Source organism: Nicotiana sylvestris, chromosome 10, assembly GCF_000393655.2.
Source record: "Nicotiana sylvestris chromosome 10, ASM39365v2, whole genome shotgun sequence".
Taxonomy (NCBI): Eukaryota; Viridiplantae; Streptophyta; class Magnoliopsida; order Solanales; family Solanaceae; genus Nicotiana; species Nicotiana sylvestris.
Genome location: NC_091066.1, coordinates 173,150,792 through 173,163,663, shown reverse-complemented (window position 1 = coordinate 173,163,663; position 12,872 = coordinate 173,150,792). Strand labels below are relative to the sequence as shown.

The 12,872-nt window shown below is 41.1% G+C and overlaps 2 protein-coding genes across 2 annotated transcripts; both read right to left on the bottom strand.

Moving 5' to 3' along the window:
- Window positions 1–518: 518 nt before the first annotated feature.
- On the bottom strand, window positions 519–1,151 carry LOC138880275 (uncharacterized). The gene has a single exon (XM_070159954.1). The coding sequence runs from the start codon at window positions 1,149–1,151 to the stop codon at window positions 519–521; it is 633 nt and encodes a 210-aa protein (XP_070016055.1).
- Window positions 1,152–9,721: 8,570 nt separating this feature from the next.
- On the bottom strand, window positions 9,722–10,480 carry LOC138880274 (uncharacterized). The gene has a single exon (XM_070159953.1). It carries the CDS (start codon window positions 10,478–10,480, stop codon window positions 9,722–9,724), a length of 759 nt encoding a protein of 252 aa, XP_070016054.1.
- Between the last annotated feature and the right edge of the window lie 2,392 nt (window positions 10,481–12,872).

Sequence of the window (12,872 nt, the reverse complement as noted above, 5' to 3'; positions counted from 1 at the left end):
GCCTTTGTGAATCGTGTACTTGGTTCTCCTATCTCAACTGGAATTAAAGCCTCAGTTCCATAAACCAATGAAAACGGTGTTTCTCCCGTACTTGTTTTCGCCATTGTATGATATGCCCATAAAACACCACGTAGCACTTTTGGCCAATTCCCTTTTGACTCTTCTAATCGTTTCTTTAAATTGTTGATAATGACTTTATTTGTTGATTTTGCTTGTCCATTACGTACCGGATGATAAGGCGTAGACGTAATCCTTTTAATTTGCCAACTTTGAAGGAATTCCATGATTTGAGCTCCTATAAACTGAGGGCCATTATCACATACGATCTCCTTTGGTACACCGAATCGGCATATGATATTCCGCCAAATAAAATCTCTGACTTCTTTTTCTCGTACCTGTTTGAATGCTCCTGCCTCTATCCATTTAGTAAAATAATCAGTGAGAACGAGCAGAAACTTTACCTGTCCTTTTGCTTGTGGTAACGGGCCCACAATATCCATTCCCTATTTTATAAATGGTCATGTCGCAATGACCGGATGTAATAATTCCGCAGGTCTATGCATATTGTTACCGTACCTTTGACATTTATGATATTTGGCCACGAAACGTTCTGCTTCTTCTTCCATTTTAGGCCAGTAATAACCTGCCCTAATTAAGGTTCTTACCAGTGAACTTCCACTTGCATGATTCCCACAATGTCCCTCGTGTATTTCTCTCATTACATATTCCATTTGCGAGGGTCCAAGGCATATCGCTAACGGACCACCGAACATTTTACGATATAGATTGCCTTGTTTTAAGCAGTACCGAGCAACCTTTTTTCGAAGCGCATAAACTTTTTTCTTGTTATCAGGGACGATTCCATACTGCCAAAAAGCAACAATTTCGTTCCTCCAATCCCAGGTTAAATTGTTAAAATTTACCTCATTTACATCAGGATCAAGAACTGAATGAGATAAATGTATAACTGAGGCATTTGCATCACTCGCCACGTCAGTCGTAGATGCGAGATTAGCTAGGGCGTTTACTTCAAAATTTTCGTCCCTTGTTATTTGTCTAACTTTCCAATTTTGAAATTGTTTTATCAATTCCCGTACCTTTTCCAAGTACTGCTGCATCCTTGCTTCCTTGGCTGTATAAGTCCCCAGCATTTGATTAACTACGAGTTGTGAATCACTCTTTATTATAATCTAATTTATGCCGAGTTCTCGTGCCAGATCTAAACCTGCAATCATAGCCTCATATTCTGCCTCATTGTTAGTTATCGAATGACATTTGATAGCTTGCCGAATGGTTTCACCCGTAGATGGTACCAATACGATCCCTAAACCTACTCCTTTTATGTTAGATGAGCCATCAATGAATAAAGTCTAAGTTCCTGGGTTAGCTCCATTGAACACCTATAATTCTTTTTCTACTTCTAATTACACCCCTTGGCTAAAATCAGCTACAAAATCTGCTAACACTTGTGATTTTATAGCAGTTCTAGGTTGGTATGTGATTTCGTATTCACTTACCTCTATATCCCACTTAGCCAACCTACCTGATAACTCATGTTTATGTAATATATTACGTAAAGGGTAAGCAGTTACTACAACAATAGGATGACACTGAAAGTAAAGTCTTAACTTCCTAGATGCCATAATTAATGCGAGTGCAAGTTTTTCTAATTGAGGATATCGTGTCTCCGCATCTAATAAAGATTTACTAACATAATAATAGGGGATTGTTTACCTTGTTCTTCTCGGATCAAAACAGCGCTTACCACAACTTCCGAAATAGCAAGGTAAATGAGTAGTCTTTCCCCAACCTTTGGTTTTGCCAGCAAAGGTGGATTTGATAAGTACGTTTTCAAATTCCTGAGTGCCTGTTGATATTCCTCATTCCATTCAAAATGATCCTGCTTCTTAAGGGCTGAGAAGAATTTAAAACACTTCTCTGATGATTTAGAAATGAATCTTCCCAAGGCTGCAATTCTCCTTGTTAATCTTTTAACTTCTTTCTTGTTTGAAAGTATATCAGGGATTTCCTCAATGGCCTTAATCTGTGTAGGATTCACTTCAACCCACGGTTAGAAACAAGAAAACCCAAAAACTTACCTAATGCAACGCCAAATGCACATTTTTCGGGATTTAACTTCATATTAAATTTGCGCAAAATTGAAAATGTGACAGATAAGTGTGATATGTGATCTTTTGAATACTAAGTTTTAACAAGCATATCATCTATATATACCTCCATAGTCTTTCCTAAATGCTCCTGAAACATTTTGGTAACTAACCTCTGATATGTTGCACCTGCATTCTTTAGACCAAAGGGCATTACTTTATAATAGTAAGTTCCCTTGTCTGTTATGAATGAAGTTTTTTCTTCATCTCCCTAATCCATTTTAATCTGATTATAACCTGAATATGCGTCTAAAAGGCTTAATAGTTCGTGACCTGCAGTTGCATCAATCAATTGATCTATGTGTGGTAGTGGAAAAGAATCTTTAGGGCAAGCTTTATTAAGATCTGTGTAATCTACACAAACCCACCACTTACCGTTCTTCTTTGGAACTATAACGGTGTTAGCTAACCAGTTAGGATACTTTACCTCTTGAATGGAACCAATTTTTAGCAACTTTTGGACTTCTTATTGAATCACCTGATTCTTGAAAGTTCCCCGCTTTGTTTTCTTTTGCTTAACAAGAGGGTATGATGGATCTTTATTTAGTTTATGAGTCATCACCTCCGGTGGTATTCCTGTCATATCAGAGTGGGACCAAGTAAAGCAGTCCACGTTAGTTTTCAAAAATTCAATTAACTTACCTCTCGTACCTTAGCTAAGATTGGCCCCAACGTAGACTTTCTTATCAGGCCATTGAGCAAATAATACGGCAGGCTTTAATTCCTCTATCGTTGTTTTGATATTTTCATTCTCTTCTGGTTCTTGAATGGTATCATGCCTTGAATCTACATCTGTTTGACCTTGTTCAGTTGAGGTTTGTGTTGTGGTGTCCTCAACTGCCTTCTGTGATTGCTATTTACCTTCATTTCTTGTGCTTGTATCTGCAACAGAGTTGATAGCCCTGATTGTATGTTGATCTCCACGAATTTGATATATTCCCCATGGCGATGGAAATTTAATAACTTGATGCAAGGTTGAAGGAACAACATCCATTTCGTGGATCCATGGTCTCCCAAGAATCATGTTGTAAGCCATCTCCATATCTACCACCTGGAACTTTGTATCTGTAACGACTCCTTCAGCGAATGTGGTGAGTGTTACCTCTCCTTTCGTGAGGACACTAGAATTATCAAATCCAGATAGAGTATGCACCTTTGGTATCACTTTATCTTCAGCTTGCATCTCTCGCAATACTCTTAGCAAAATAATGTTCACGGAACTACCTGGATCAATCAAAACTCGTTTCACATTAGTATCATGTACAATTAAAGATATTACCAGTGCATCATTATGAGGGGTTAATATGTCATTTGTATCTGCATCACTGAATGTAATATTGTCTTTCTCTAAAACATGCCGCACCCGTTTTCCTTGGGTAATTATTACTTTGGAAATTTTGTTAGCTGCAGTATATGATATACCATTGACGTCTTCACCCCCACTTATAACGTTGACAGTTCTTTTGGGAGAAGGTGGTTTTGGAGGCTCCTGCCTGTTCTTCATGTAAGCTTGCTTGCCTTTCTCACCGAACAACTCAGTAAGATATCCTTATTTTAATAAATGATCAACTTCACTTTGTAAAAATCTGCAATCTGCTGTTTTATGCCCGTGGTCATTATGAAACTCACACCAATGGTCAGGGTTGCGCATGTTTGGATTCGATCTCATTTCCTTTGGCCATCAAACCTTATCTCTCATGCTTCTCAAAACAGCTACGAGCTCGGAGGTACTGACGTTGAAGTTGTAACCACCGAATCTCGCTTTTAAATTTCTATCATCATCTCGTGACTCATAGTTGTTTTGCTCATTCCTAAATCTTGATGAAGAACCAGATTCTCTGTTTCTTGATCTGGGATCATTCCTTTAATTATCCTGCTTTGACTGTGAGTCCTTTCCCGCAGGTCCCATGTAAGGCTCGTACCTGTTTTTACCGGATCTTTTTTCGGTCTCCGCACGTCTTGAACTTACCTTTTCTTCTTTTTGAAATCATGGAACAATATCTTCCTCAATCCTCAACTTCGTGCTATACCTGTTATAAACATCATTCCACGTTGTAGCTAGGAATTCTCGAAGGCTTTCCTTGAGTCTCCTTGTAGCTTCCGAGCTTTTTTCATTCAAATTACTTGTGAAAGCTATAGCTGCCCAGTTGTTAGGTATACGTGGCAATGTCATTCTTTCACGTTGAAATCTGTCCACGAATTCTCTAAGCAGTTCTAAGTCCCCTTGTTTGATTTTGAAAATATCCTCCATTTTTTTCTCTACTTTTTGAGCTCCCGACAAAAGCTAGTGTCATCTTGAGTCTAGTAACTATTGTCATCAAACCCATATATTACAAGATAGTAGTTAGTGCATTAATACTTCTCTAACTCTTAAAATCTTCCATAAGCTAAATCTTTAAATATCACAACATGTGACCTGGAAAGATAAAACAAAATAAATGTCAAATATAGTTCATTAATTGATTTGTGTAAGATGTATGAACATAATAAAATATCTAATTTCAAAGCATTTTTTCAGCTCCTCTACTAACAAGTTACTTCACATATTGCTAATAAATATTGTCTGGCATGTCCACAAACATTATCAAATGCAGAATCACCTATGAAGAACTAAATTTCCATAAAAGTAAATGGGATGACAAAAGAATATATTACTATTTGTTTGGATTGGAGGCCACCATATATCACTTGATCAGTAAAGACACTCATCAACTAAAAGAAGAAAAAAGAAACGAGCATTTCACTTGATAAATGCAAGTATAATGAAACAAGAGCTCCTACGATATGGAGGTTACTATTTCGTTAAAAATAATTAACTTTTTTAGTAGAGACAATAAAATATTAAGGCCTATAATATATTATATTAGAGATATAGTCCATAGACTTATAGTGAGGCATGAAGCACAATATTACAACAAAGTATTTCATTTTCAATAATAATTACTTAACTATAGAAACGAGAAGAACATTAGTAACAAGAAATACCTTCTCTTTGAACTGTCAAATATTAAATCTTTCGGGCATATGTTTTACCGCCTACAAAGTAATTAGAAGCAAATGGAGCATAACTTACATAACAAGGCACTCAAATCTTAACAGAAAAAAGAAAGCATATAGAAAAACATTAGCAAGTCAAAAGTATTTGTCACAAGAATCTGGCAACTTATAACTTCCATTTCAGATTTTCACTCAACACAATTCAAGTTATAAAGATTTATTATTATTGTCCTTCTCTACTCGTAGTTCTCAATTCCTTACACACATTGAAGCATAACTCTCTCTATAGGCTATTTCTAGTTGAGAGTTGAGACAAAGATTGTTATCCTAAGGAAACAAATGTTACTTTACCAACCAGGGGAGGAAGGAATAAAGGAAGTACCAAAATAAACTCAATCACTGTGTACTACAAGCTCGTATAACTTAGCCCCCGTTTGGCCATACATTTTGGCAAGTTTTTTTCAAATTTTTTTTGAAAACATTGTTTGTCCATAGATTAGTGATTTGTTTTTGAAAAATTTCTGAAAATATTTTTCAAGTTTCCAAAATCTAGTTTATGGTAGATTTTGGGTGAAAATCAAGTTCCTACTCACAAAACTTACAAATATTTTTCAAATAAAATGCATGTCCAAACATAATTTCAACTTCCAAAAATTATTTTTCAAAACTACTTTAAAAATTATTTTTTCAAGTTTCAACTCAATCTATGTCCAAACGCTAGCTTAGTGTACCAGTATCATCCCAAGAAGGCCTATTAACCATTGGAGACAACATTCACTTTTTATCACTGCACCAATTCTTCAAAGAAAGCAAAGTTTTAATCAGAATTATGAAGTATAGCATCTTTCTTTGGGTAAATAGCAGTGTTCCAACACTCAATTCACTAAATTAAATAGAGAAATTTGATAATACCTAATAATCCATCACAACCACACAACAAACAACTAAGTACACAATAGCTAGGTTGGTACATATATTATGAGAAATTAGTAACGAAATTGAGTATATCTAAGTTAACAACTAGGGAAAAAACTAAATACTAAAACAAAAAATTAGTCAAAATACAAAGAACAAAAATAGAAGGAAAAAAAGATAAAACCCAAACCTAGGGCTCGGTATTTGCGAAAATGCTGAAAATTGGCGGAGGCTGATGAGAGATGAGGTTCCTGAACCAGATACAAAAAAAAAAGCCAACCATGAGCCCGTTTGGCTTAGCTGATTTAAGTAGCTGATAAGCATTAAGTACTGAAAAGCACTTTTAAGTGCTGAAACTGATTTAAAAAATAAGCAGTTACATGTTTGGATAAAAGTGCTTTAAAAAATAATAAGCAGAAGAATTGGGTATACGAAGAGTTTTGTTTAAAAAAAATTATTTTAGGGATAGAATAGTAAATATTTTGGTCAAACCTAAAGTGCTTATAAGCTGAAATTAGGAAAAACATTAGACGGAATATAAAATACTAAAAGTTGTCTTTTCATCAAATTTTTAATGGCTATTTCTTTCAATTGCCACCAAAAGAGTATCTATTCCTGCCAATTAATTTATTGCCAGTAACATTTGAGTGTCGGAAATCAATTAGCGGCAAATCACTTGTTGCCACTAAATAATAGCCGCAATTAGTTATTTTTGTAGTAGTGGCAGTTATCAGGGGATCGAGGCGAACGACCGATCGGGTCGTTATATTCTCCCCCTCTTAAGAAAATCGTTCGTCCTCGAACGAGTATAGAAACGTAACTGAAGCTGTGAAAAGATGAGGGTACTGACTCCATATGTCTTGCTTGGTCTCCCAAGTCGCCTCCTCGACCGGATGACCCCTCCACTGCACTTTGACTGAGGCAATATTCTTCGACCTGAGCTTCCTAACCTGCCTGTCCAAAATGGCCACGGGCTCCTCAACATATGATAGATCCTTGTCCAACTGGACTGAACTAAAATCCAGAACATGAGTCAGATCATCGTGATACTTCGGAGCATGGAGACGTGGAATACCGGATGAACACCTGCTAGGCTGGGAGGCAAGGCCAACTCATAAGCAACCTCCCCAACCCACTGCAACACCTCAAAAGAGCCAATGAACCTCGGACTCAACTTACCCTTCTTCCCAAATCTCATAACACCCTTCATAGGCGATACCCGAAGCAAAACCCGGTTACCAACCATAAATGCCAAGTCACGAACCCTCCGGTCTGCAAAACTCTTTTGCCTGGACTGAACTGTGCGAAGTCTATCCTGAATCACATTCACCTTGTCCAAGGCATCCTGAACCAAGTCTATCCAACAATCGGGCCTCGCCGGCTCAAACCATCCTACTAGAGACCTGCACCGCCTACCATATAAAGCCTCAAACGGTGCCATCTAAATACTGCACTGGTAGCTGTTATTATAAGCAAACTCTGCAAGAGGCAAGTACTGATCCCATGATCCTCCAAAATTCATCACACAAGCACAAAACATATCCTCAAGAATCTAAATCGTGCGCTCGGACTGTCCGTCCGTCTGAGGGTGAAATGCCGTGCTGAGATCTATCTGAGTACCCAACTCACTATGCAAGGCTCTCCAGAAGTGCGAGGTGAACTGAGGACCTCGATCTGAAATAATAGATACTGGGGCATCGTGCAACCGGACTATCTCCCGAATGTAGATCTGGGCCAATCTCTCAGAAGAATATGTAGCCAATACCGGAATGAAATAGGCTGATTTGGTCAACCGGTCCACGATCACCCAAATAGCATCATATTTCCTCAAAGTACGAGGAAGTCCAACCACAAAGTCCATGGTGATCCTCTCCCACTTCCACTCTGGAAGCCTAATCTGCTGTAGTAATCCTCCTTGTCTCTGATGCTCACATTTGACTTGCTGACAATTGAGGCACCTGGCTACGAATGGTGGTGTCTCAGATCCTGGTACATCTTCGCGGTACCGAGATGGATGGAATACTACGAGCTATGGTCCTCCTCAAGAATCAACTCCCGAAGTTTATCTACATTGGGCACACAGATTACGGCCCTGCATCCTCATCACACCATCATCACCTATGGTCATATCCCTGACGCTGCTCTGTTGAACTCGAACCTGAAGAGCCCGAAGGTCAGGATCATCATACTGGCGCTCCCGAATGCGGTCATAAAGAGAAGATCGAGCAACAACACACGCCAACACCCGGTGAGGCTCAGAAAGATCCAGTCTCACAAACTGACTGGCTAAGGACTGAACATCCAAGGCTAAGGGCCTCTCAGTTGCACGTAGATATGCCAAATTACCCAAACTCTCCGCCCGGTGACTCAGGGCGTCGGCCACCTCATTGGCCTTCCCCGGGTGGTATAAAATAGTGATGTCATAATCCTTGAGTAACTCCAACCACCTACGCTGGCGCAAATTGAGATCTTTCTGCTTGAAAATGTGCTGCAAACTCCGATGATCCGTGAAGATCTTACAAGGAACTCCGTATAAATAATGACGCTATATCTTCAGGGCGTGAACAATCGCCGCCAACTCGAGATCATGCACAGGGTACTTTCTCTCATGTACCTTCAATTGTCTGGATGCGTAGGCAATCACCCAACCATCCTGCATCAACACCGCTCCAAATCCAATCCTCAAAGCATCATAATAGACCGTATAGGACCCTGATCCGGTGGGTAATACTAACACTGGAGCTGTAGTCAGGGCTATCTTGAGCTTCTTAAAGCTCTCCTCACACTCCTCAGTCCAAATAAAAGGTGCACCCTTCTGGGTCAATCTAGTCATGGGTGATGAAATGGATGAGAATCCCTCTACGAAACGGCGGTAATACCCAGCCAAATCGAGGAAACTGCGGATCTCAGTAGTTGAAGACGGTCTGGGCCAACTCTGCACTGCCTCCACCTTCTTTGGATCTACCTTGATCCCATCCGAAGACACTACATGTCCTAGGAATGCCACAGAATCAAGCCAAAATTCACACTTAGAGAATTTGGCATACAACTTCTCTCTCAAGGTTTGAAGCACAGTCCTCAAGTGCTGCTCATGGTCCTCCTAGAACCGAGAATATACCATAATGTCATCAATGAACACAATGACGAAAGTATCAAGATAAGGCCGAAATACTCTGTGCATCAAGTGCATAAACGTTGCTGGGGCATTGGTCAGCCCGAATGACATAACAAGAAACTCATAGTGGCCATATCTAGTCCTGAAGGCAGTCTTCGGGATATCCGACTCCCGAATCTTCAACTGATCGCTCGAACGAAGATTAATCTTGGAGAACACCCTGTAACCTTGTAACTGGTCAAACAAATCATCAATGCGGGGCAATGGGTACCTATTCTTCACTGTCACCCTATTCAACTGCTGGTAGTCAATACACATACGCATCGACCCATCCTTCTTCTTCACAAACAATACCAGAGCACCCCAAGGCGATACACTGGACCTGATGAAACCCTTGTCAAGCAACTCCTGCAACTGCTCCTTCAACTCCTTCAACTCAGGAGGAGCCATGCGATATGGAGGAATGGAAATGGGCTGAGTGTTTGGAAACAAGTCAATGTCTCTGTCGGGCGGCATACCCGGAAGATCAGCTGGAAAAAACATCAGGATAGTCCGTCACAACTGGGACTAACTCAACTATAAGGGTCTCAGCACTAACATCTCTCACATAAGCCAAATATGCATCACACCCCTTCTCAACCATCTGCTGAGCCTTAATGAAAGAAATGACTCGGCGAGGAGTATACTCTAATGAACCCCTCCACTCTAACCTCGGTAATCCTGGCATAGCCAGCGTCACGGTCTTGGCGTGACAATCAAGAATAGCATAGTTGGGCAACAACCAGTCCATACCCAAGATACCATCGAAATCTACCATACTGAGTAATAATAAATCAGCCCTGGTCTCAAAACCACTGATAACAATCAAACACGACTGATATACACGGTCCACAACAAGAGAATCTCCCACATGAGTAGAAACATATACGGAAGAACTCAAAGAATCCCGAGATATCCCCAAATGTGAGGCAAAATAAGAAAACACATATGAATATATAGAGCCTGGGTCAAATAATACTGATGCATCCCTATAACAAACGGGGACAATACCTGTGATGACTGAATCTGAATCAATGGCCTCGGATCTGGCCGGAAGGGCATAATATCTGGCCTGGCCTCCCTCTCTAGGGCGACCTCGACCTCCCCGGCCTCCACCTCGAGCTACTTGAGATGGTGGGGTAGCAGCTGAGGCTGGAAGTATAGCTGGGGGACCTGGTGGGAGACGTGGAACTTGATACGTCTCCGGTGGTGCACCCCTCCTAGCTCTGGGGCAATCTCTAATCATGTGATGAGGGTCACCACACCCAAACACAACCCCTCTGAGGACGTGGTTGCTGTTGCTGACTCTGAACTAGCATGCTGGACTATCCGGTGATAACACCTCGAGCAGGAGGCACCTAAGGTACTGGTGGTGCATAATAAGGCTCTCGAGGTCTAGGAGGAGCTGGAATACCACTAGCTGCTGGAAGAGCTAAATGAACAGGTCGACTCACAAAACCTTTACCATAGCGTGCCGCGGGTGCACGAGCTCCTGAAAAGTGACCAGTCTCTCAAGACCTCTTGGCCTCTCTCTCATCTCTATCCCGGGTCAACATACTCTCAATCCTCCGGGCAATACTCACGTCCTACTGGTAAGTGATATCTATCTCCAGCTCTCTGGCCATGCTGGTCCGAATGCTAGGGTGGAGCCCCTTAATAAAACGTCGAACTTTCTCTCTCTGACAGTAGAAACCAAAGCTAGTGCATGGAGTGCCAAGTCACTGAAATAGACTGCATACTCCAACACAGTCATAGTACCCTAGCGTAGCTGCTCAAACTCTGCACGCCAGGCATCTCTGAGACTCTGAGGGACAAACTCAAGTAGAAACATCTCTGAAAACTGAGCCCAAGTAAGTGCGGTTGCCTCGTCCGGAGTGCTAAGCTCAAAGGCACGCCACCACTGATAGGCTACTCCCCTCAGCTGGAAAGTAGTGAATGAGACTCCACTCGTATCCACAATACCCATGGTTCGAAGGATGCGATGATACTCCTCAAGAAATCCCAGAGCGTCATCTGAAGCTAATTCGCTGAAATCTGGGGTGGGTGGTACTTCTTGTACCTCTCAAGACAGAGCTGCTCTGACTTAGATACAGCTACCCTGGCCTCATGCTGAACCGGAGCTGCTGGAGGCATAGGGATATACTCTGGAACCTATCCCATGTGAACCCTCTGCTTAGGAGCATGGGCTGCGGGAGTCTTTGTCCCTCCCCCGGCCTGGGATGTAGCTGGGGCTAGCGGAAGTAGTCCCGCCTGAGACAGAGTACTGAAAGCACTCATGAACTGGGCCAAAGTCTCCTGGAGGGCTGGAGTAATAGTAGGAACCTCTGGTGCCTCTCCGACTGTGGCTGCTGGGGGATCCTCTACCTCCGCTCTAGCCGGTGCACGGGCTGCACCGCGTGCTCGTCCTCTGTCCCGGCCCCTGCCTCTTGTGGCTCTGGATGGGGGCTCGGGTGCCTGGTCATCAGTATGTCCTATACGAGTATGAGCCATCTATAAGCAAGAATAGAACAGAGTTTAAGAATTTTGATGACAATAATTAGCACGATAAGGATTCCAAGAAGTATGACTTTTCTTAACAGTTACATAACCTCTCGAAGATAGATACGGACGTCTCCGCATCGATCCGCGAGACTCTAATAAATCGGCTTGTGACATTGTGACTCCTATGAACCTAGATGCTCTGATACCAACTTGTCACGACCCAATTTTTCCTCCACGGGGTTTCGTGACGGCACCTAGTCTAGACGACTAGGTAAGCCTAAATTTTTGCGAAATTTAAATGTAAAAGCAAGTCAATAATAGAAAAATAAAGTAAAAGCAATACTATTAAACCATGCCGCTCGGCATTTACGGTTTTACCTTGCCCAAAACTCGAAATATCTACAATATCACAAGCTGTACACTATGGCTCAATATAACGAAACAGGAAAGTATTTTTGTCTAAGCACTAAGCCTATACTAGAATAAAGAAGGGGACTCAGAAGGCTCTGCGGACGCTGCAGAAATACCTCACAGTCTCCAAATGCTGATGTTGCTCTTAACCCCGGTACTGCGTACTGTTACCTGGATATACACATGGGGAAAACATGCGCAAAAGGGCGTGAGTACTCCACATTCGGTACTCAGCAAGTGTCAAGACTAACCCCTGTCAAGTAGTGACGAGGTCAGGTTGAGGCTCTAATGAGTTTGCAATTAAACAGTTATAGTTTTAACAGTTGAAATAAATAGCAATAATTAACAGAAATATAAAGTAAAACTAGAAGGATTGATGTAAAATAACTCTCAGCTCAGCACAACATATAACTCAACAGCTCAGTACAACATATAACTCAACAGATAATCGTGCAATGCAATACATGGGAAAGCTCCCGGGTCTTGACCCGTAGTCCCAATTTAAATATGCAATGCAGTACAGGGGGAAAACTACCGGATCTCGATCCATAGTCCCAATTTAAATATGCAATGCAAGATGTATACCAGATATAGCGTAATTCAATAGTTTAGGAAAAACCGTTGGCAAATATAGAGTAAAATACTTCAACAGGGTTCAAATAGTAATAATGAGTGGAAAATCAAGTAAAATCGATTGACATGTTTAAATCTTAAGTTATTACTCAGTCTAAACCAATAATAGTAAT